Source organism: Emys orbicularis, chromosome 5, assembly GCF_028017835.1.
Source record: "Emys orbicularis isolate rEmyOrb1 chromosome 5, rEmyOrb1.hap1, whole genome shotgun sequence".
Taxonomy (NCBI): Eukaryota; Metazoa; Chordata; order Testudines; family Emydidae; genus Emys; species Emys orbicularis.
In genome coordinates, this window is record NC_088687.1 from 82,318,289 (window position 1) to 82,344,603 (window position 26,315).

General features: G+C 42.2%; 1 protein-coding gene across 1 annotated transcript in view; it reads left to right on the forward strand.

The window, feature by feature from the left end:
- WWC2 (WW and C2 domain containing 2) overlaps positions 1-26,315 on the forward strand; it is a 156,441-nt gene that overhangs the window by 35,015 nt on the left and 95,111 nt on the right. Inside the window, exon 2 of the mRNA XM_065405033.1 lies at positions 24,348-24,457. Within this exon, the coding sequence (XP_065261105.1) occupies positions 24,348-24,457 (110 nt within the window). The remainder of the gene's footprint in view (positions 1-24,347; positions 24,458-26,315) is intronic.

Genomic DNA, 26,315 nt, shown 5'->3' on the forward strand with positions numbered 1-26,315 from the left:
TGAATCCAGGAGTCGAAGTCCGAACATTCCAAGTAACTTTATTTCATTTCAGCCAGGATAGGTTGGATTGGGGCATGGCTTTTTTTTGGCCTGCCTCTTCTAGGGCCTACTTAAAGAGGCAAGCAGGCCACTCCTGAAAAGGACTGCTTAGATGTCTTGGTAGCTGCCTCAGGTTCCTTATGCCCCTTATGGAATTGTGCGACCATCACACCAAGACCTTCGACGCGTACGCCTAGTCAAGAGCATGGAGGAGTGGAGGCTGCCCTAGATCTACCATCCGCCCTTCAGATCATTGAGACGGAGTTCTAAGGCCAGATCGAGTCCAGATGTTCAGTACCTCAAAGGTTGTAGCTTCTGCCAGAGAGCAACAGATTAGAGCTGCTGCTGACAGTGAGGACACATTTCTGTCAGGGTGATGTCCCTTAGCTTTATTCCAACCAAGGAATACCCACAAGGCAGTGGGAGCTAGGGTTTTGAGGTGCCCTATACATGCCTTACTCTGAAGGTTGCAACACTGTGGTATTTTATAAGAGCTACCCAGCCACGTTGCCATCAGGCTCTCTAGTTGGATGCAGTTTATGGTCAGACCCAGGATGTATGTAATGTAGGAATAATGTCACATGCTTTGCTACAGGAAAGCATTGGAAATCAGTTTAATCCCTGTGAATTAACTTTTATAGTTTGGAGGGGTTGTGGGGATAATTAGCCTAAACATCAGCTTCAGTTAAGGAATATTAAACTAACTCATTTGTAAATATATTATAGCTAAGGCTACGATTTAATCACGGGTATTTTTAGTAAAAGTCACGGACAGGTCATGGGCAAGAAACAAAAAATCACGGCCCGTGACCTGTCCATGACTTATACCATAAATACCCCTGATTGAATCATTTTTTTGGGGGGGGGGGAAAGCGGGCTGCTGCTGCTTCAGTCGCCCCAGGACCACTGCTGGGAGCTGCCAAGCTGCGGCTGCTCCCGCTGCCCCAGGATCACTGCTCCGGTGCTCTCCAGGGCCAGCTGCATTGGCCGCTGCTCAGGTAGTCCCTGGGGCCAGCTGCCCAGGGCCACCAGAGCAGTGGCTGGCCCCAGGGCCAGGGCCACTCCAGCAGCGGCTGGTGTGGCTGGCTGTGGGAAAGTCTGAGCGGCTAGCTACAGAGCTGCTCCAGCAGCGGCCGATGTGGCTGTCCGCAAAGCCGCCTGAGCAGCTGGCCCTGGGGCAAGCTGGTTGGGCCGCTCTGGTGTCAGCCACACTGGCCGCTGCAGAAGGCACGGAGGTTGCAGGAAGTCACAAAATCTGTGACTTCCGCGGCCTCTGTGACCAACACGGAGCCCTAATTAGAGAACCTACTTTACATGCACACTGAAATTTTGATTTCCAAGATTCTCGAACTGTAAATTTTTTTTTTCTGTGCTACTTTGCATCATCACACAGTCAAGATGGCAGCATCCTGTTTAGCTAGCTCACTGTTTTTAATATACTTATTTTTACATGTTTTAGTTAGTCTTTTCTTTGTCATTACTTGAAGGATGCAGTGCAGCTTTTGAAAAAACTCCAGAATTGAAGTAGACTTAATTTTGTTATGACCAGATATTGCAGCTGGTATGATTACTTTTCTGTTATCAAGGCATAACAGCATCAGTAAAGGAAGGAGTGGCAGATTTAACTCTGCATTTCCCTGCATTTTTGTAGACTCTTAAAAGAAAAAAGTGAGGTTAGAATGGATACACAAACAGTTACCAAAATATGCCATGCATAGATAGATATTTCTCCAGTCTGGAACAGAAGATTAGTGAATCATGTTCCATAGCTGAACTTGTGATCGTATCCAATGATGAAACTGTAATATTCCTAGAATTATTGAGTCATAGAAACATAGGGCTGGAAGGGACCTCAAAGTCCCCAAGTCCAGCCCCTTGCACTGTGGCAGGACCAAGTAAATCTAGATCATCCCTGGCAGATGTTTTTCCAGTCTGTTTTTAAATACCCTTAATGATGGGGATTCCACAGACTTCTTGGAAGCCTATTCATCACTGTGAATTAATTTCTATAGTTTCGCGAGGTTGGGGTTAATTAGCCTAAATATTAACAACGATCATTATTAGCACAAATGTTCTAAGTATATCTAACCTAAATCTGTCTTGCTGCTAATTTAAGCCCATTACTACTTGTCCTACCTCTGGTGGACATGGAGAACAATTGATCACTGTCTCCTTTATAACAGCCCTTAACATAATTGAAGAATTGCCATTCCCCTCCTTAGTTGTCTTTTCTCAAGACTAAACTTGCCAAGTCATTTAACTTTTCCTCATAGGTCAGGTTTTCTAAACCTCTTATAATTTTTGTTCTTTTCTGGACTCTCTCCAATTTATCCACATCTTTCTTGAAGTGTTACACCCAGAACTGGACAGTACTCCAGTACTGAGGCATCACCAATGCCAAGTAGTGTGGAATAATTACCTCCCATATCCTACATATGAACACTCCTGTTAATATACCTCAGAATATTAGTCTTTGTTGCAGGTGCATCACATTGTTGACTCATTCCATTTGTGATCCATTATAACCCCCAGATTCTTTTCAGCATTACTATCAAGGATGCTGAACTATCAGACGTTTCTTTCTGTTATTGTCTTAATATGTCTTATTGCCTTAGAGATTATGCACAGCATCTTGATACAAGTGAAAGATGCTATATGAATTAACTTCTTTATTAGCATGGTGGATTATTCTTTTGAATAAGACATTAAACAAGATTCTTTCTGCCCTCTTCTTTTGACTAGCCTGGTGGAAGTGTAAAGTGTCCCATTGCACTTTACCTATGATTGTTTGTGATGTAAAGACTTAATGTTTACAATTTGTTTGTATATGGAATCAAATTATGTAAGAAGATGATATGCTTGGAGGGTGGTTCATTTTCAACATGGTATTAGTCCTAGATGAAATGAAATGGGCACCGTTTCAATTCTGGCCAAGCTATGCAAAATAATTATTTATGAGCAGATCCACTAAATCACAACTAGCAGCCACAGCTTTAGAAGTCATGAAAGGATCTGTTCTTGACTTCACTGGAAGCAGGTGAGGGCTCAAGGAGATATTTTTTTTTATCTCCACAGCAGAAGTTTGATTCTTGTGGATCATAATTTCGACTAGAGCATTTATAGAAGGCTTTTCTTTTTTCCACTGAATTTTATTTACATAAATAACAGGATTCTAGTGTTCTCTGCCCTATAACAGTTTATAAATCAAATTTTGACTGCACAGCTATAAGATTAGGGAAAGGTAAGAACATAACAATGGCCATTCTGGATCTGACCAATGGTCCATCTAGCCCTCTATCCTGTCCTGCGACAGTGGTTGGTACCAGACAGTGATTGGTACCTTCAGAGGGAATGAACAAAACAAGGCAATTTATCTAGTGACCATCCTCTGTCATCCGGTCCCAGTTTCTGGCAGTCAGAGGTTCAGGGACACCCAGAACATGGGGTTGCATCCCTGACATTATTAGCTAGTAGCTGTTAATGGACCTATCCTCCATGAACTTATCTAATTCTTTTTTGAACTCAGTTATGCTTTTGGCCTTCACAACATCCCCTGGCAATGAGTTCCACAGGCTGACTTCCTTGTGTTTGTTTTAAATCTGCTGCCTTTTAATGTCACAGGGTGACGCCCGGTTCTTGCATTATGTGAAGGGGTAAATAACATTTACTTTCTCCACACCATTCATGATTTTATAGACCTCTGTCATGTCCCCACCTACTCATCTTTTTTCTAAGCTGAACAGTCCCAGTCCTTTTAATCTCCATACCCCTAATCATTTTTGTTGCCCTTCTCTGTACTTTTTCCAACGCTAACATCTTTTTTTTTTTTTTTAGATTGGACAAATGGTGGCTGGCTGACAGGACAAATACTGTATCTGAAAATGTTTGAATTAATATGTTTGCATATAATAGGGAATATGGAAAAAAGAACCCTAAAAGAATCCTAACCCCTTGCGCCCCTTTCCCTCCTCTCCTTCCCCCCCCCCCCCAATAAAAAAAGAACTACATGGGGATACTGCACTGACGGTCTTGATCTCTTTTCACTAACAGGTCTTGTAGGCAGCTGATCATTACAGTGCTACTTTATGTAAATGAATATTTAATATAAACTTTATTTTCCTGGGGGTAAGCACTTCCAAGCTAGCAAACACTGAATATTTTAGTCTTCAACTCTATTTAAAAACAAAAACAAAAAAACTCGTTTTTTAGAAAACTCACTTGAGTTATGTGTTTTGGTGCAGTATTATGTTCATGAATGGGAGAGATTAATGGTCCTGGTTACAGATAAGCATAATGGTCAGGTAGAGCCATTTGCAAACCGCTTCTTGCACAGCTATGCCAATGTACTTCAATCCTTTCCAGATATAATCTCCCCCTGTGATTACTTGTATGGCACTTGTTTGCATAGAAATGTCCTGTATTGTACGTTTCCTATTTGTACCTTTTAGCAGTGCATTCTGTGCGAGACACTGAGCAATTGTGAACAACCATGTACTGCTTTTGGTGCTGTAAAGATGAATAATGATCCTGACTGCAACAGGATCATACTATTTGAACATTAAAGCCTAGTCTACACTTAAAACTTAGACCTGTGTGGTTATGTTGGTCAGGGGTGTGAACAAACCACACCCCCTAGAGACATGGCTCTGGCAACAAAACCCCCAGAGTTGATAGAGCTATGCAAACAGAACTGTTTGAGTGGTGTTCCTATACTGGAACTCCTGTCGATGTCTGGTGCATCTATACTAGGTGGCTATGCTGGAGTAACTATGCTGATATAAGCTCTGTAGTGTTGATTCAGCCTTGAGCAGCTTCTGAACAAAAACACAATCCGTTGTAATCTGTACTTATGTCCCTAGAAACTGAATCTACTAAACTAATTTTATTTGAGAGATTTGAGCCTGGGTTGCACAGTTTGGTGCCATATCACCCTTTTTGGAGCTAATGTAAAACAGACAGTACTGTAGATTGCAACCAACCTAGCATGTGTTTCTGTATAAAACAGCAGCTGCTTTTTCTTTTTTTTGATTGCTACATACTGAAGTTTTAATTTCAGATGTGACCAGGCATATCAAACTGTAGCCCCACTTATTCATTTTAATGTGTGGAAGAATGGGCCTGGCAGCCAGGATTATTCCTGAATTCTATTCTTGCTTCTTGGCCACAGACTTATTGTGTGAGATTTTTTAAAACCTATATCTTGGGAGGCAGGAACCATCTTCCTCTGTTTGAAAAGCATCAGAAACAGTTTTGAATACTTCTGCAATATAAATAATGAGTGGTCTTTGGCCACTTGCCCAACTTTTCAAATTTAGGTGACTAACGTTAGGCATCTAAGTAAGTGGCCTGACTTTCAGAGGTGCTGAGAGCTCCTGCTCCCACTGAAATAATTTACCCCCTCTGAAAATCTCTTTACTTTTAGATGCCTACATATGTTTCTAGGTGCCTAACTTTAGGCAACTAAGCTTGAATATGTGGGCCTTAACCTCTGTCTTTTTTTCCCCATCTGTAAAATGGTGATGATGATAATTGATTACCTACCTCAGAGGGAAGGGGTATTATGAAGATTAACATTTTGTACCATTCTTTGAAGATTTGAAGCGCTGCTGCTGATTTTATTATATACTGGTGGTGACGGTATTGGTGTACTATGTTTCGTAGCCCAGTTTGAAGAAAAATGGCTTTGTTTGCCTTCTAAGGCAGTGGTATCAACTACTAGTAAGCTGTAAGCAAAAGGATGTGATCATGCATCTTTGTATATGTGAGAGTGTGGGCACCAGAATTGTGTATATACTAGAATCTAGAGAGCTAGGGGTTAGCAAAGCCTTAAAGAAGGAAGTTGAATAGTGAAGGTGCAAAAGGAATGAATTCATGAATGGTGACTGCCATGCTGTTGGACTCGAGGCAGTGGCATCCATGTAGTGTTCCCAATGTCACAATAGATTTAGAAAGATCATATGCTCATGTCTTGTGGTCCAGACTTGCCCTTTCTGCCACAGTGATGAGCCTCTATGATAGGTTACGCAGCACTATCCTCAGCTTCCCATTTATTTGTGCACACTCTAACCTGGAACAGAGTTGAGTTGCTCCATACACCAGTTTTGTGACTGGGGGATGGGGTATTCCATGCTCTGAGTAAAAGTACATGGAATTGCTTGGGTGGAGAGAGAAGACACTGGCTAGTACAAAGGACGTTTCAGTCTGACAAGCTGGTATCCTTGGCTGAAAAAGTTGGGGAACAGTTTTTCTCCATGTGTGTAATATATATTCTCTACAATAAAATACTGGTTTAATTTTGAATGTTTATGTTCTAAATACATTGACTTGATGGAAATATAAACTTTTTCACAGGTTTGATGACTTGTTTCTGCTCCTGAAATGAAAGTTTACAAGGGAGAGTTAAGCATCTGGGAACCAGGAGTAATTTGGGGAAAGTGCTCCTACTTTGAGTAATTGTCATGCCAAATGTTGCTCATTAAAGAGGAACTCTTGATCAGTGATTGATATGTTGAGAATAGAAAAGGGTTTATAATCCTTATAACTATCCCCTTCTGAGTTCCATCCTGATAACAGCAGAAAAACATATTTGACCTACAAATCGATAAATCAGCTTGGACAGTAGGGTCAAGTGCTGGAATGAGTAAGAGAAATGTAATTCAATATATTGTCCTTGCCTAAACAAATTAAAGAATATGTGCAGTGTTCCTTTTAGTCACTAAGCATACCAATGCTTGCTTTGCTGTATTAGTTAAAGCTTTTGAAGGAGAGGGTGTATGTGTTTGAACTCTGTGAACACTTGGATATTTACTCTTGTATAATTGTTGCATACTTCTCATGCCTTAAACTTTATTACCAATAGGAATAAATCCCATCTAAGACTTAAATTCAATTAATATTGCAAAGAATGTAAAAACATTGGAGGTGCTAAAGGGACTCAGTACTGAAATCAGCAGAAACAATTATGTTTTTAATATGGTGTATGAATGTTATGGATCGGTCTTGGACTACAAATAGAAAAGCATTTTCATTTTAACTAATGCACTGAAAGATGGAATTTTAAATATTCAAGGAATCTGCTTCTGTGTGTGTGGAGGTGGGGTTAACAAACCTAAACTGGCACACTTTTATATTACAACAACAATAAGTTTTCAGATGTGTGGTTTTAAAGTACTTTGAGATTTCAATATTAGTGATTTTTAGCTTAATGTTAGACTTTTATGTGAAGTGACTATCTTTGATAAGAAGTTATTTGTTAAACTATACAAGTTTTTTGTGTCTGTTTTCTGTGTTTTTCCCCAGGCCCCAAGTCAGCCTGATATTTCCAGTACATTTCACTTTAGTGGGTGGTCTGATGGACTCTGCAAACGTGTAGTTTCTCTAGAGATTGCTGCTCTTACATGCAATTGCAGGTGAAGTAATTTGAAGGAACCCCTTGTGTTATCTAGTCTAAGAGTTGTCCAACTTTCTGTGGTTACATCTTAATACAAAGATGGTCTCCAATTCACTGTTTCATGGACTCTGTCTTTGCAATCACACAAAATCCATGTGGCAACTATATTTTCCATGTAAGCAATTCATAATGTAGTTTTAGTTGTCTTTAATGCAGTTTAGCAGCTGGAAATGGGGAGAACCAGCACCATGTGACCTGCCAGGTCTCTGAAGACCACCAGCAAGGACTTGCTGAACCACTCCTTGGGAACCTCTGATCTAGTCCATCCTTCTGCTGCACAGGAGGAGAACTGGGCTGTATGCCACATTGTATAGAAACATGTATTAAGAATTGTTGGGAAACAAGTGATTGGAAGAGAAACTGGCAGTCTAGGCCCATCAAGAGTTATATAACTGTTGTGATTATGCTCCTTAATGGTTGGAGCATGACATAATCAGGATCTCTCCTCTTCTCCTTCTCTTCCCCTCTTCCCCCCCGCAGCCAATCCTACCGCTGCCACTGAATTACTGTGAGTCTGATCCAAAGACTTCCATTGGCTTCAGTGGGGCCCTCTGCTCAGGCTGTATCTGATCTTGGGTAGTTCACTTAAGTTCTTTCTTACCTGTTTTAAATTGATTATACTTGATTACAGTAGTTCACAGGAGTATTCCTGGAATTAAATGTTTGTAAAGCTCTTTGAGGTGCTAATATGGGTGGGATACTTCAAAAGTGCTTGGCATTGACCTAGGTCATTTTCCATTGAAATCAATGTTAAAATTCCCATTGACTTCAGTGGGAGCAGAGTTAGATGAACAATGAGTGCTTTTGAAAATTCCACTTACAAATATTATTTACTATAGTGGACACTTCAGGGGAAGGGGAATTCTGCACATGAAATTTCAAATCATTTTCTGTGGATATTGAGGTGAGCAGGGTGAATTGTAGAAATGGTATATAAAGTCACAAAAAGGGAAGAAAAAGGAAGAGTGAAAGGTTCTAACTCTCATGTATGATGGTGGTGGTTTTCAATTCAGGTTCCTATTCAAATGCTCTGTCTGGGTTAAAAGTACACTCAGACATACCTTTTCTCCAGTTCCAAAATTAAACTTGGAAGAAAAAACAATTCCTTTGTCTACAACCTTGTCCTTTGCTGGGGACATTCACCACAGATCAGCCAGAAGGCCAGGCATTTTAATTTTCAGTGCTATTATCTTGGTGAAACAGAGAGGATGAAAGTCTTCTAACAGCCATTACCCATCTTCCACTGATGCAACAAAGTGCTGCCCAAACTTCTGCTGCTGCCAGAGCCACCGTTTCCTCCCCTGCACCATATGATCAGTGTCTAAACCAGTTTTAAACATCCGTACATGCTCTATGGATGTATATAAAGAGGTTCGGAATGTGAACAGTACATTTAAAGAAAAAAAAGCAAATATTCAAAGATAATGGTCAGTGTCTTCAAACCAGGCTGCCTAAAATTTAGGCTCCTGGGTAAAAGTGATCTGATTTCCCATATAGTGATTCTATGGAAACTGCAGGTGCTACCTTTGGAACAAGGTTCCTCTTGTTTTTTCTCTTTCCCAGCAATCATTCAGAGCAATAAAACTTCTTCCTCTGCTACATGTGAACTGAGCTGGAAGAAAATTGCTTTCTAGTCAACACTACAACCAGGGGAAAGATGCTATATTTTTAAAATATAGTAGCTCAGTAAATTTAAATCAGTCATTTTAAAGCCAGATTTTAGAAGTTTTCACACATAATTACTGAATTTACATGTGCAATCGCAGTTGTTGTGCAGGTCCAGCTTATTTGCCAGAGCATATAATGCAGTAGATATCATCAGCCCGATCTATTCTCTAGATGTCAGGAAAGTCACTTTTATTATTTACTTTCTGAAAACATATAAGGTACAATGTTTTCCCTCTAAGCTGTCAAACTTTCCAAAATATTGGGATAAAAGACTTGATCCCTATAATAAGCTTGTCATTTATTATCATTTCCCTTTCTAAAGCCTCTAATGCAGTATTTCCACCCTAATGTCACTTTGTTCCCTGTTATTTGTTGCATCATGTCTGAAATAAGGTTGTAAGCTCTTTGGAACAGACTTTCTCTTATTTGCCTTTGAAATGCCTAACATTCTTGTCTTGAGCTGTTCAAATAATGCTACTTGCAAAATACATTTGTCTCTGCCTTTGTGGTAAAGGCCTTAAAACCAATACTTCAGTGATCTTTATTTCTCAGTGACTTTGCTGTCCAGCACACAAGAGCAACCTTGTAATAAACAGTGCCTGAAACCAGAAGGAAGAAAGGAAAATTGGCAAGACAAACATTTCCATGTTCAGTTTACAGGTAGTGATTGAACAGAGGGAGGAGAGTTGCGGGGGAGGGAGGAAGAGAGGATTAAAAATATATATATGGAAGTACTTCAACAATAACACTTGCACTAATTAAAGTTAGTAGCATGTTTTCTTAAAACTTTAATGTACTTAAAGATGATAGTTTCTGTGTTTATCACCATGCACAACAATATTTTAAAATAACCTATAATAGCACCCAGCATAATGGCCTTTTTAGAATTCCGCTGCTTCTGAGTTTCCTCTGGAAAGCTCAAAGGTCATATCATTTGGTTTATGACCGTGGAATGATCCCTGCACAGGGAATGGTTATCAGACATTCTTAACATTCCATGTGTCTAATATTAAGGTTTTACATGCTAGTGCAGGGCCTACTGCTGTGTGAAAGAAAAATGCAGGAGAAAACTGTCTTAGCACCAAAAAGCCCCATAATACACTTTCAAAATATTCTGCATTGAACATGGTGCTATAGAATGGCATACACTACAGCACTTCAGTTTTTTATAGTATAGCATAGCTGTGTGAAAAACTGAAAATGCTACTTTGTACCTCTTTCTTTCTGCATATAGTTACTTGATATGTCCAACATTGTGAGCTGATGGAATGATGTGGCAGAAAATATCGCTGCATTCAGCAGGGCCTTTTCTCCAGGGATGATGATTAAACTAAATTTGTTTTCTGCCTATAACATAAGCAGGAACTTGCCAGCATGCAGTTCAACCTAGTCCTATTGACCTAGGTGTGGATCTCTTCCTTAATAAAAGCATTCTTCCCCTTCCAGGTCTCTGTCAGTCAGTCAGCTCTTCTCCTGAACACCTGTGTGAGGGGAAAGAGTGGGATGCTGAGCTAAGGTTAGTCCTCTTTGTAACTGGGGGACTAGGCAGAGCCCATGAACAATATCACAATTATGACACAATTTATGTTAATGGGAGCCTTTTAAGAGAGACAAATTAATGAACTGCAAAAGCTTTGTTCCTCTTTCTAAGAGGAATAGACTCTCAAGTTTAAGTTCTCATGTGTTGTCTTAACGCTTCCTGCCTTCCCTCTCCCCCCTCCCCTAACTTGTCCATGAAAGAAATATCAATTTTTCACTTCCCTATATTTTGTGGAGGGGGCTGGCAAGATCTTTAGAGGATCTGAAAAGTTATATTACAAGTTTCTCCCTTCCTACATTATAGAGATTGGGGGAAGGAGGGAGACAGAGGAGGAGGGAATATATTGGTAGAGAAAAAGCTAATCTTTTTTTAAATTTGGACAGATACATTTGAGTCTGAACACCAAAAGAAACACCCTTCTTAATGAAGCAGTTTTTGCTAGTGTAAGACCATTAGCTTTCTTGCGATAGCAGCTTTGTGACTGCTCTGTTGAGTTAGGTGGGGTTAGGGGTGTCCTTGAGGAAAAAACCCTGTAGCCTTATGTGCGAGTCTTGATTTGTATATCTTAGTTTTGTTAAAACCGGTATTAACCAAGGTCTGCTCCACCACCTGCTTTACATTTCACTGTCTCTTCTTGGGAAAAATGAATGCTTTCCTCTTTATTTCTGTAAAAGGAAGGCATTCATTAGTCTGTTGTTTTTCCTCAATGAAGAGACTTCTCCAAAATTACTACTTGCTTAGTGTGTGCTACCATTAAAATGAATGGAGGCCATAATTTTCTGCAGAGATAACCTATGCGAAACTGGAACATGGTGTTTTTTTTGTTTTTTTTTTAGTGGACAAAATTCTCTCCACCATAAAACACATGGGCTGAAAACCTTCTTGAATGATGAGGCTAAGAGTAAATTTTGAGTTAAGCAAGTTTTGGAAAGAACATTTTCTGTAATAAGGCTGAAAACAGCTTTGTCCAATTGATGCTAGCAGTTAAATCCTATTCAAAACTGACTCAAGCGGACCAGTTATTGAAAAACATTTGGAGGAATGGGACATAATTTTCTACTGTAGACAGAAACTGAATGTTTGAATAATCACTCTCCAGTGAGAGACAGTCAGTTCTATTGCCAGTTATGACCGCTCAGGAATGTGTGCAATCTAGTACAGTGCGTGCAGTTCTATGTAGGTCAGCATTAAGCAAGAATACAATGATACTGCCATTTCACATGGCAATACCAAGGTACCAGTGTCTGAACAGGGTTCTCTAGATGAGAACTAAAGACCCCAATTCAGCAAACCACCCCATTCAGCATAGTACTGAGTTGGGGCCTAAATTGCTGAGAAGAGGTACTTATGTTGAGTAAAAAGCTAACAGAGCAGATAAATAATCCTTCTCTCTTCTCCCATTTCAAAATCCCATCACGTATCCTGTCCCAAGACTGTAAATGCGCCTTTCCTAAACCTTGCTGCTTGTTTTCAAACCTAGTTTAGAAAATATATCCATTAAATAGAATGAAAGTAGTCATCTCTTGCTTTTGCTGGCTTCTGCTCCCTGATACTTTTTTTTAGTTGATGGTGACAACAGTACTAGGTGGCTCAGAGCTGTGTTTAAAACTTTTTAAAGGAAAAAATATTTTTTCCAACTTCAATCACATTTTCTAAAATGGGATTGAACATAGTCTGAACTTCCCTCTAAGTTGTGCAGCCATGCAGGTGGGGAGAGGCGCCTCTCCCCCAGCCCCGGGGCAGCCTGCACCCCAAACCTCTTATCCCCAGCCCCACCCCAGAGCCCGCACCCTGAGCTGCAGCCCTCACCCCTCTGCCCCAGCCCTGAGCCCCCTCCCGCACCCCTCATCCCTGGCCCCACCCCAGAGCCCACAACCTCAGCCAGAGCCCCCGCACCCCAGCCCTCTGTCCTAGCCCTGAGCCCCCTCCTGCACCCCAAATCCCTCATCCCCAGAGCCAGCCCCCCGCCCCCCCGCATCCCAACACACTGCCCCAGCCCTGAGCCCACTCCCACACTCCAAACCTCTCGGCCCCACCCCGACCAAACATCACCTCCATATTGGTCCACATAACAAAATTCATTCTGCACATGGATGTAAAAAATTAGAGGGCACATTGGTTTGTCCTTTTTACACTAGCACTTAAGCTATTTTTAATACTGATGCAGGGAGACATCACTGAAAACCACTGAGACTTGGTTTCATTAAGTCTTAAGAACCCTTTGTGTGCTTGTCTTGTTCAGCAACACTGGGTTCTACTGCAGTTACAATAATGAGGGTGCTGTTCTTTTGTCCCTTAATATGGGCAATAGTCTGTATATTTCTGCATTGCACTTCACCAAAAAACCTGAAATATATTTCCTTCAAACCCATTGACTCGCATAAGCACCGTTGGTATTAAAAAGGCTTTATCATACAAAGCTATTACAAGAGCAGGCATAATCCAGGACCATGTCAGAATTTTAGAAAACTTCCCAACTTGGACTCAGCAGGGTCCAGTTAGCTAGGGTTACCATATTTAAAAAATAAAAAAAAGAGGACACTCCACGGGCCCTGGCCCCACCCCTGGCCCCACCCCAACTCCGCCCATTCCCCGCCCCTTCCCCAAAGTCCCCGCCCTAACTCCCTCTCCTCCCTCCCAGCCACGCGAAAAGGGCTGTCCGAGCGCTACCGGCTTCACGGTTTGCCGGGCAGCCTCCAGACCGCCCCCGGCCGGCGCTTCCCCAGTGCAGCTGGAGCCCTGGAGGGGAAGCGCTCAGCCGGGGGCGCAGGGTCTGGAGGCTGCCCGGCAAACCGTAAAGCCGGTAGCGCTCGGGCTTCGGGCAGCCCCCGTGCCTCTGGACCCTGCGCCCCCGGCCGGGCACTTCCCCTCCCAGGCTCCAGCTGCTCTGCTCCTCCCCTGACTCTTCGGCTCTGTTTAAGAGCCGAGCTGCCCGAGCGCTACCGGCTTCAGGCAGCCCCCTTGCCTCCGGACCCTGCGCCGCCAGAGCAGAGCAGCTGGAAGGGGAGGGGAAGTGCCCGGCCGGCGGCTCGGGGTCCGGAGGCAAGGGGGCTGCCCGAAGCCGGAGCGCTCGGGCAGCTCGGCTCTTAAACAGAGCCGAAGAGTCAGGGGAGGAGCAGAGCAGCTGGAGCCCGGGAGGGGAAGTGCCCGGCCGGTATTTTTCCCAGACATGTTCGTTTTTTTGGCAATTCCCCCCGGACGGGGGTTTGATTACCAAAAAGCCGGATATGTCCGAGAAAAACCGGACGTATGGTAACCCTAAGTTAGCCTGAGTTTTAGTTTATTTGTTAAAAGTTTCTAACAATTTAGTTTGAGCTTCTACCAATAGGAAATGCTCCAAACCTTGTAAAGAAAACAAAACTATATAAAATGTAGCCAGGAGGTGTTTATTGATAGAACTAATAAACCTGCTTCCTTTTAAATATGCATCCCTCCTTTAACTATTGATATCCTATCTACAATAGACTTCCAATATGAGGGTCCAGTTCAGTTTTCAGAAAGAACACTTAGCACCATAAATATCGTAGTGTCATCTCCCGTGCATGAACATCAAGACTATAGTCCTCTGAGTATGTTCCCAAATTGTGGCACCTGAGCCTCAAAGCTGGATCGGATTATTTATATTGTATGTACATGACCAGCTCTAATTAACAATATATTTAAGATTACCAGTGATTCTGGGCACCAGCAACATAACTTGATATAACTGAGGATTTTCACATTTTTAAAAAATTTGAGTGACATTTCATTTGAACTATTCTCAGTAACTTTACTTTGGCATAGCTAAAATAACTGGTACGTCTTATTTATTTAAAAAAAAAAAAAAAAAAAAAAGCCAGCCAAACAAAAAAGTTTTTCCTATCTGAAATGACTACCACATTAGGGCAGTGGTTCAGTGTGCACTGCAAACTCACCTTGCAAATCTAATAATGCTGGTCTTAGGACCAAGATAAACACATAGGTACCTAGTCTGCCACATCTAGAGCCACTACTGGAATAGGACAGGGTTCACCAACAAGCCATTCTTGGCTTGTTCTTCTCTGGCTGTGGAGTTCCTGCCCACCAAGTGACCCTTCCAAAAGGGTATCCCTATCTTTTCTCAGTTGTATGCAGTGGGTACCTACGCAATCCACCTTTGCATACAATGAGGTGGGTACCAGTGCCAGGGCTTTCAGAGATTCCTTTTTAAAGCACTGCCTGCAGGTGTGCAAAAGGTTCACAATGTTTAGACATTGTAGTTGCTGGCCAGTTGCTGTCAGGAAAAGCAAGGATAACAAAGGCTTTTTTGGACAAGGAAATAATACCAAGGACCAGCTGATTTACAGAACTGGGTGGGTGAAGGAGAGAGCAAATGAATAGTTTGGTGTGGGAATGCAAATTCTGTCATTCTCTAGGGCTAGGCAGGTGATATATTGTGCCATCTCTTTTTTTTAAAAATTACAAAAGAGAATTGACCGCCATTCTAATAGGCAAGGTTGTTGCGAACAGGTTCGATTTTTGCAGACTAGCTTAGATAATTGGCTTACACTGGTATCAGTAACCGCAAGTCAGTCTGACAGGAGTATCCTCTTTTCTAACCGTGACCCGTGTCATGGAAATCATGTTCTCTCTCTCCCAGCCCTCCTGTGTGTTGCGCCTTTTATTGCATGATGTCAGAAGCAAACACACACAAATATGGATCAAATGAACTCATTGAATCTCTTTTTTTGGAAGGGAGTCTGGCAGAGAGCTAGAAGTAGTGGTCATAGTGCTGCCAAATTTACTCCAACTGTAACTTTTGAGAACTGGATAAGTGATTAAAGCACATGAAGATCCAGCTCAAGATAGAGTACTAACGAATCCTATAGAACTTCTTCCTCCCCTTCTTTTAATACCATCCTTTTGCCTGGTACAATAACTGAAAGCTTGCTTTGGATTGGCCTACTTCCTGTTTCAGGCAGTGAGTTCACAAATACAGAGTCTTTTCTTTTGAGTATTTGGCACCTTCTGTCTAGCACTTTATAGGTTCCTATGATATGAGGTGACAATATACGGTAATCTGGTGCCAAAAAACAAGAAATACCACGCTTGTGTTTACATTTCATACATACTTTTGCTAATCATTTCAGTGAATGACCAACATTTCCTTTCCTTTTAATTTTTATATTATAAACTTGAATTCAAAGGACATGGGTACTGGAAGCAGAGAGCAGAAATTTATGCAACCTAGTATGAAGGATCATATCTGTTAATTTCATGCTTTATATTTATTTTGCTCTGTAAAATCAATAAGAGGCAAACCATTACAAAAATACCCTGCTTGGACCATTAGGCATGCTGTTCTCTGAACTCCTAACTACAGTAATATTTAGGAACAAAGAAAGGATTTAACATTTTATATCTCCCTTGTGCAAAACAAGAGGATGAAATGGTTGAAGCTGATCGTACATTTCTGTTCACAGTATTTGTCATAATTAAAGCTGTTTGCGATTGTTATGGGGAAACACCAGGAGGTTAAACAAAAATGTATTAGCATTGTATTGTGTCATTGTAAAGTCTTTTGTATGTCATAGAAACCTTTCCTCTGTCCTCATTATGCACCACTGTGAGGAAGTGCATAGTCAAGTGAGTCAGATTCCAGTTAGGTGGTCCTGTGACCTTATTCTGTCACTGGATTGTTGCAGTTATATTCTAATAAATGCTCATTCTGTGAAGTTTAAGTGATAACATATGCATGCTTTGCCTTGCTAATTGCTAGAGCATGGAGTAAAGAGAGATGTGCATTTCTCAGAACGCTCGGATATCTATCTACAAAGATAGTAGCAAAATTTGCATTGTAGGACAAAATGGAGAGTGCAATACTTTATGGAAAGCTAAAGATATACCGTTAACCCTCACTTATTTAAATGAAATGGACATGAAATTTAATTTGTGCAATACAGTACATTTAAAGCCTGACACTTAATATTCAGCAGGGGATATGAGTTCATTTATGGCAAACTTTTTTTTGGGGGGGGGGGGTTGTATTAGGAGTAAAAAGGCAGAGATGGTAGCTGAATTTATGTTTGCAGAAGGCATTACACAGAGAAAAGGTGTAGAGGGAGAAGGGAAGGGGACTAAGGACGGAACCTTGTGGAACCCTCACAGAAAGCTGAAGGGGGGCTGAGCGGAATCCTGTGATAGACATACTAGAGGAGGGAGGAGAACCAGAAGAAGACCGTCATGGAAGCCAAGGGAGGACAAGATTTCAAGAAGAGCATGATCAACTGTCAAAGGCATCTTGACGGGTCAAGGAGATTAAGGATGGAGTACTGATTCAGACTCTAGCAAGTGTGGTTTCTGTTGAGTGCAAGGCGTGGAAGCCAGATTAGAAGGAATCTAGGATAGGTTGGGAGGAGAAGAACTGAAAACGGTGATTATAAACAAGGCATTTAATGATCTTAGAGTTAAAAGGGAGATGGGGCAGTAGTTGGAGAGGCACGTATGGTTAAGAATGGATCTTTTAAGATGGAAGAGACTTAAGTATGTTTGTACTGAGGGAGGAAAGTGTCAGAAGAGTGAAAGGTTGAGGAGGAGAGTAAGGGAGGGGATGGGGGAGTGCAAGACAGATCAAGGGATGGGCTGTTGTTACTGGGGTAAGTGGAGGGGTTAGAGGATAAGGGCAGACAAGAAACCTCTGCACCTGTGACAAGGGAGGAGGAAAGAGTTGTTGAAGGTAACAGGAATACAAGCTAAAGGGTGGGGGAGGTCATCAGATTTTGTCAATTTTCTCTTGGGAAAAAAATAGGCAAGATAGTTTGCAGAGAGAGAAATGGAGGTAGGAGGACATCTGAGGAGTGAGTGGCAGGAAGGTGGGTGTGAGATTCAGTTAAGTTGGAGAAGTAGAGTTGTTTAGCTAGGAAGATGGCAGTACTGAAAGAGGAGAACAAATTTGTAATGGAGGAGACACTCCACAGTGCGAGAATAGGAGTACAGGAAGTAGATGTTGCAGATGAGCTAGGGCTGAAGATTGGCAGGGTGGACCTTGTCATTGGAGAGAGGGGCAAAGAGTCAAGGGTGGAGGAGAGTGAGGAATGGAGAGAATCAATAACCATATTGATGGAAGAGAGGTAGGTGAGGGCTGAGAGCAATGAGAAGTCATCAGTGCCAAAGGATGAAATCATATGAAGGCTGAGTGCTAGGGCATGAGGGAGGGTTTAATGGGTGATATTGAAAGAGAACTTTTGTCTCATCTCTCATGGCAAGCTTTCCCCAGGCTCTGAAATGAAACAGCGAGCAGCGTTTCACAACTGACAGCTGACTCCCCATATAACAGTTTGGGGATACTGTGACACAGCTCCACAGGACCATTACAAAAATATTTTCCACAGATAAAGCTGCATTCAGCTCTCTCTCATTCACCCAACCAGAGTGGCTGTGGTTTCTGGTACATACAGCAGGCTACCCGAAGGCAGGTCGGTAGCTGAAAGGGCAATGGAATGAGCTACGTTGGGAATTTCCCTTCTGGATCGTATCCCAAATGAAATGATTAGAGAACACAGCGGTGTGAAAGATATTGTCATGGAAAGCAGATATAATAAGATACGATGGGCAAGCCACATAGCACGGTTCACGGACAATAGGTGGACCGCAATCATTACTGAGTGGTACCCGCGAGAACAGAAAAGACCACCTGGTCGGCCTCCAAGAAGATGGGAAGATGACATTGTTAAATGTTTTGGACGAATGTGGAGAAGGGCAAGAATGCGAGAAGAATGTCGGACGTGTTGTGATCGGCGCAGTCTTAACGACAGCTGAAGACCGATCGATCCAGGTGATTGAAAGAGAACAAGTGATGGTTGGAGACTGAACAGACAGATCAGAGAATGAGCAGTGCTTGGTGAAGACCAAGTCAAGTAAACAGCTCTTTTGGCAAGTGGAACGTGTTGTGAGAGGAGGTTTTGGAACAAGTTACTAAATTAAACAGTAGTAAGTCGCCAGGACCAGATGGTATTCACCCAAGTGTTCTGAAGGAGCTCAAATATGAAATTGAAGAACTACTAACTGTAGTATGTAATCTATCATTTCAATCAGCTTCTGTACCAGATGACTGGAGGATAACTAATATGACACCAATTTTTAAAATAGGCTCCAAAGGCAATTCTGGCAATCACAGGCCGGTAAGCCTAACTTCAGTACCAGGCAAATTGGTTGAAACTATAGTAAAAAACAGAATTATCAGACATTAGATGAACACGATTTGTTGAGAAAGAGTCAAAATGTTTTTTGTCAAAGGAAATCATGTTTCACCAATCTATTCGAGTTCTTTGAGGAGATCAACAAATATGGACAAGGGCGATCCAGTGGATATAGTGTACTTAGACTTTCAGAAAGCTTTGGACAGGGTCCTTCTCCAAAGGCTCTTAAGCAAAGTAAGCAGTCATGGGATAAAAGGGAAGGTCCTATCATGGATCAGTAACTGGTTAAGAGATAGGAAATAAAGGGTAGGAATAAATGGTCAGTTTTCAGAATGGAGAGATGTAAATAGTGATGTCCCCCAGGGTCTGTACTGGGACCAATACTGTTCAACATATTCATAAATGGTCCAGGAAAAGGGGTAAATAGGGAGGTGGCAAAATTTGCATATGATGCAAAACTACTCAAGATAGTTAAGTCTGAAGCAGACTGTGAAGAGTTACAAAAGGATCTCACAAAACTGGGTGACTGGGCAACAAAATGGCAGGTGAAATTGTGTTGATAACTGCACCAACTATACATACCAAATGATGGGGTCTAAATTAGCTGTTACCACTCAAGAGAGAGATCTTGGAGTCATTGTGAATAGTTCTCAGAAAACATCCACTCAGTGCGCAGTGGCAGTCAAAAAAAAGCTAACCGAATGTTAGGAAACATTAAGAAAGGGATAGATAACAAGACAGAAAATATTATATTGCCTATATATAAATCCATGGTATGCCCACATCTTGAATACTGTGTGCAGATCTGGTTGCCCCATCTCAAAAAAGATATATAGGAATTGGAAAAGGTACAAAGAAGGGCAACTACAATGATCAGGTGTATGGAACAGCTTCCATACGAGGAGAGATTAAAAAGACTGTGACTTTTCAGCTTGGAAAAGAGATGACTAAGGGGGGATATGATAGAAGTCTATAAAATCTTGACTGGTGTGGAGACAGTAAATAAGGAAGTGCTATTTACTCCTTCATATAACACAAGAACTAGGGGTCACCCAATGAAATTAATAGGCAGCAGGTTTAAAACAAACAAAAGGAAGTACTTCTTCACGCAATGCACAGTCAACCTGTGAAACTCTTTGCCAGGGGATGTTGTGAAGGCCAAAACTATGAGAGGGTTCAAAAAAGAATTAGATAAGTTCATGGAGGATAGATCCTGGCTATTAGCCAGGGTGGGCAGGGATGCAACTCCATGCTCGGAGTGTCCCTAGCTTCTGTTCGCCAGAAGCTGGGAGTGGATGAAAGGGAATGGATCACTTGATGATTGCCTGTTCTAACAGTTCATTCCCTCTGAAACCCTTGGCATTGGCCACTGTCGGAACACAGGATACTGGGCTAGATGGACCATTGGTCTGACCAGTATGGCCATTCTTATGGGAGAGTTGAACCAGGACTGCAGGTGTTTTTAAGATTCAGTCCCTATAATTCTTATAATGGTTTTGTTTGTGGACCAGTTGTTTTGAAACAAAACCTGTGCTCTAGTTCCTTGGAGAATCTAACTGCATGAAAAGTTTGGTTTCCTAAAATGAAACTGGGTTTGAGTTACAAAAGAACAACAAAAAGCTTTACCAAACGTAAAACATTCCAAATTTGTTATAGCCTTATAATTTCATCCTCCGCCCCAAAAACCAAAACAAACTTACTCTGGCCTGAATTGTAAGAAATCATAATGATTAATAAAAGGGGGGGTAGTGGGGAGAATGGGACACTGGGGACAGTGTGGGCTTTTTGTGATAAGGGTGTGTGTCAAATCTAGTTTATAAAGGTGAAATGATAGTAAAAGTTACAGTGGATTCTTCACTAAGGGCTTTATAATAAAATGAGTTGAAATGAGCATGGTCAACACAGTTGAGGGAGTTCTACTATTGTATCCTATTATCTTCTCTCATCAAGGTCACCTTATGATGCAACCTCCAGTCTTATTGATACGTAGACAGTAAATCCCCAAATCCTTCCTTTTCTTAAAATATATCCGTATTCTGTAAAACTTCTTGTCTTTCAGTTGGAAAACCAGTACTCATTGTGTTCCAAATGAAATAAAAGTATAATATTGGAAGGCTTTACTCAACCTTAGCTCTGGAAGACACTGTCTCTTTCTGATGTGACACAGATGTAAACTATTATGGTTATAGTCTGCTTCATTGTGCCTTGTTAGAAACAGTGGTTCCTGTAAAACCTGTTATTAACCATTTAAAAAAAGGGTTATTCCCTCCTCCCAAAACAATGCATATACACATACACATATATATACACACACACAAAATAGATTAAAATCCATCCAAAGAGAATTCACAGTGCGGGTCTCTCTCTCACTCACACACACCATGTGGGAATCTCCACAGGGAAACATTCAGAGTTGCAGTTTGGTTAGAAGTGATTGTCATTGTTTAGTCATCAAATAAAAAATGAACATGCTACAGATATTATTAGGGATAACCATTGAACACTTTTTAATTTTTTTATGTGGAATGGAGCTTGAAAAGGAGAAAAGAATGAGGGAAGCAAAGATTTAAGCAATGCACAGAGAGGAAAGGAAGTCGGTGATGCGTGAGGAAGAGTGAGACGTGAAGATGTAGACTTTCAAAATGTAATCCTACCGGGACTTTGATGGTGTGATGGCATCCTACAGAGTTCCTCAGGCCTTGGCCTGTGGGTCTAATTAGGAGGCTCAAGGCTGCTGCATCTTGAGAAGAACATTTTTCACATTCTGGTCATGTCTACGCTAACAATTTTTACCTGTTAGCAGTGGATGCAGCTTCACTGATGCACTAACCAATGAAAGGGCTAATGCATTCAGGACACATGTTTGTTCTTACCACTGTGACATGAAACCCTAGGATTTCTGATGGTAAAAATGTTTGTGCCCTGCCTATGCTAGCATTTAAGCAGCTGCTAGCACCAGTGCAGCTGAACCTGTCACTGATAAAGAATTTTTAAAAACAACAACACTGGTGTAGACTCTATTTGGGCTTGATCAGACTTGCACTGAAGTCAATGGCTACTGGATCAGACCCATATGACTGTAGATAAGTCCTATTTCCTCTCTGAGACAGGGAAAGGATTTGTGAATTGTTTCACTAAAATCTCATTTGTGAATACATGCTGCCCCCCCCCCCTTTTTTTTTTTGATAGGCTGGTAAAGTCACCTTGCTCTAACTCAGGGGTCGGCGTGCCAATTTTTAATGGCACGCTGCTGCCTGTCGGGGTCCCGGACGCTGGCCCCGCTCAGCCCGCTGCCAGCTGAGCGGGGCCGGCGGCCGGGACCCCGGCAGGCAGCAGCGTGCCATTAAAAATCCTGCCCGGCCCGGCCCGCTCTTCTCGGCCCGGCCCGCTCTTTTCCGCCCCTCCCGCCGGCATTTGCACATGCTTTGCTGACCTCTGTCACTTCCGGCGGGAGGTTGTGTTTCCGGGTTAGCATGTCTGGGAAGCAGCCCCGCCGGCGGGGGCAAGAAGAGGGACTCGGCTCCACAGGAGTCGCAGCGCCCGCGAGGCTTGTAAGTGGGGAAGGGTCTTGGGTCCCAGCTGCGCCGTGCGCCCGCCCCAAGCATGGCCGGCCCCACTCCCTGGACTCAGGCAGGCTGCCCTGGGGTTGGAGCCCCGGTGCTAGGATGAGCTCGGCTCTGTACTGGGGCAGGCCGCATCCCACAGCCCGAACCCGAGCCCGGGGGCTGTGGCTTGCCGCCTGCTGGACTCTGGGAACAGCTGGGTACGCCTCTTTCGCCACCCCAGGTCACTGGACCCCACTCCCCTCCGGCATTGAGGGCAGAACCCAGGAGTCTGCCCCCCACCCCCTCAAACAACTAGAGCCCAGCTGGAAACCTAGGAATCCAGAGTCCTCGCTCCCAGCACTCCTCCCCCGAGCGTCAGACACCAGCCCCTTCCAGGAGTCCCAACTCCCACCCCGCTCCCTGCCCTCACACGCCTCCAGCCCTCTGCCCTGACCCCTGCACCTCCCCACGATCCCAGCCCTGACCCCTGCACCCCCCCACGATCCCAGCCACCCCACACCCCATGCCCTGACTCCTGCACCACCCCCCCCACATCCCCTCCCCTTGCACCAAATGGGAGCTCCTGCACCCCTCGCACCAAATGGGAGCTGCCCAGGTAAGTACTCCACACCCAAACCTTCTGCCCCAACCCTGAGCCCCCTCCTTCATTCTAGCTCCTGGCCAGACCCTACACCCCAACCCCCAGCCTGCTCCTTCACCCCCAGCCCTGTGCTCAGTGCACTCCCACCCTCAGCTCAGTGCAGAGAGAGAGGAAGAAAATGGGCTAAAACCAGGGAGACGGTAGGTACCCATTCTATGTGGGCAGGGCCGGGACCCCAGACTGGCAGCGGGCTGAGCAGCAGCGGGCTAAGCCGCTCAGCCCACTGCCGGTCTGGGGTTCTGGCCACTTGCCAGCCAGGGTCCTGGCCGCTGGTCCCACTCAGCGCCCATTGCCAGCCTAGGTGAACAGAACTCCAGGCCGGCAGCGGGCTGGCGGCGTAAGATCAGCATTTTAATTTAATTTTAAATGAAGCTGCTTAAACATTTTGAAAACCTTGTTTACTTTACATACAACAATAGTTTAGTTATATAATATAGACAGAGAGAGACCTTCTAAAAAACGTTAAAATGTATTACTGGCACGTGAAACCTCAAATTAGAGTGGATAAATGAAGACTCGGCACACCGCTTCTGAAAGGTTGCCGACCCCTGCTCTAACTGCTGATACATACACAATATACTGACTTCAGTAAGAAGTCTTATCTTGGTGTACTTATGGCCACCATCACTGCAGCATGAATTGTGAGCTTCTGAGAAATTTTAATTTTCTGGGCTGCATGCACACACACACTCACTCTTATGATTTAGACATTTCTTCTAAGATTTAGTAGTCTTACTTCATGTTGCCACTCATGCTTCCAAGGATACATGTCCATCAGAATAGGATTACCTGTACGGTACGCCATGTGAAGTTATTTTCTGTTCTCTGAATTTTCTGTGTGGACATTGGGGAGGAAGGATGATTTTATGATTAAAGCAGAGGACTGGTACTTTGGAAATCAAGGTTGAAAGCGTAGGTCCTCCCACTTACAAGAGTCAAGTAGGAGAGTAGATTTTTTTTCAAGCTGTTGTCTGCTGCTGTTGTTTAATTACTGGAGAGTTTGAGGATAGCATTACAGTAGATTTCTCAATCAAGAGTGCCTAGGCTAGGCAAATTTGGGGGATAATTTATCTAACTTTGAGTTAATATAGTCAGAAGGATATCCTTGAAAAGTCATTCAAGCATTTGAGGTTATTTTTCCATGTCGTTTGGCAACTTTTCTTCTCCTTTCCTCCTGCTAGCCCCATATAGCAATCCTTAGCTTCTAATTATGAACAATAGGATAAGGTCCAGAATTTTTCAAGAAAAAACCCATTGCTTTAATTACATTACTCTAATTTGTTTTTAGGTTAACAAAGCCTTTGTCATTCGCGGATTGTGTTGGTGATGAACTACCATGGGGATGGGAAGCTGCATATGATCCTCAGATTGGTGTCTACTATATCGATCACATAAACAGTAAGTGTTTTTGATCTGTTTTATTGATCATATGAGAAGGCTTAGCTGCATTAGACTTTCTTCTCCTAAAGGAGGAGTAGGAGTGGGGAAGGATTTTTTTATGTAACTCATAGAAAGCTTGTTCAGTCCCTTGCTTAAAAAAACAGGTCCCTCCCTCACCCCAAAAACGCAAACACACTTTCCTGTGAGTATGTATTTTTTCTGAGAGTGATACTGGCTCAGAACTAATCAAAAGGCTCAGTCTTCTAAGAACTGCTGTGGAAAAAGTATACTGCTCAGATGTGTACAGTAAGTAGAGAAGGCTTAGTATTCTTAAATAAGCATCTGCTATAGGACTCAAATAATTGCCAATTGGAGGCATAATGTAGGATATTTTGAGTCTTTTGAACATTCAGTAATTCACAGTAACAGAGGAAATCTTAGAAGAGGAATGAAACGTCAGCCTCAATCGAATGGCAGATAGAACCAGTGAAGATTAGCTGGTGTTGGGTAGAAGTGCTTACTCAGTGTAATTTCCAAACGAGGACTGGCAAACATACTGTAGTTTTAAGAACAGCATTCTTTTAGAATAGATTCTGTGCTGCAAATTATTTCATCTACAGTAATTTGGAAAAATAAAGCCATTGGAACTAACTCATCCTCCGTGTGACTCCACTGGCTGCATGCAATAGGCTTACTGTAGGGACCTATGTTGGTATAATAGGACAGTTACTCTTACCCCTCACATTTTCAGAGTTGCATTGGGTTTTGTGTCTAGATCCTACACAACTCTTTGAAAATTTAGGAATCTAATGTATATTAGATATTATGGTTTAAATAGTCTAAATTAATATGTTACTATAAAAGTAGGGAAGTATTTTACCAAATCTGTTCTTTAGAAGCAAGGAAGGGGAAAAAATATGCTTCTAAAACTAGAGCAACACTGTTGGAGCAAACTTGTCTTTTTCTCATTCATTTCTCTCTCTCTAAGACTTTTGGCTTTGGTTGTTCATGTAATTAAAAAAAAATCAGAATATGGAATTGTTAATGATTTTTAAGAAAACAGTGCCACTGAATCCGAATTAAATATACTTTGAGGGAATGCAAAATATTACTACTACAAATCCCATTATACAGCCCAGTGCCCAGACTTGTGGTGCACGTCAGGAATTTCAGTGTGAATGCTGACGTGTTTATAAACTTGGATTTTCAAAAATGACTAGTGAGATTTTGAGTGCTTTAGGTTTCTGGATGCCTAATTTTCAAAAAGCTTGAATACCACCACTCTGAAAATCATGCTCCTTTAAGGTGTTTCAAGTTGGACACCAATTAACAATTGAGGCATTCAGAATTACTAGTCACTATTTAAAAATCTTCACCTTAACTTTTTTTTTTTTTAATGTTTTTTCTTTTTATAATCTGTTTCTGTATATGGACAGAGGTCATGTTGTTTATAAGTGCTACTTTGCACTTCCATGGAAACTTAGATGTGCATGGTTTTGCTTTAAAATTGTCACAGTAAGAATTCCTGAGACATGACTATTCCCACTTGCCAATTATAACAGGTTATAGAAGAATTGTGTGTTCCTCAGCTGTGTACATGCTTATACTTTCCTGTGACTGCAACAGAATAGAAGTATTTTTAGCTAACTTCCCTTTTTTGTAAGTGTATTTGATGGATGGTAATGGAATGCAGATAGGTTTGTTGGGTTTTTGTTTAGTTAAACTGTTTTTTTTACCCATTGTTTGGGAGTGAGAGATCTGACATGTACAGCTCTGTTTTATTAATCTATGTTGCCTTGTTGTAATTTCAGTGAAATTTATCAACTTTATGATATTTTGGACAGCAGTAGATGTTAACTATGTGGCATGTATGAGG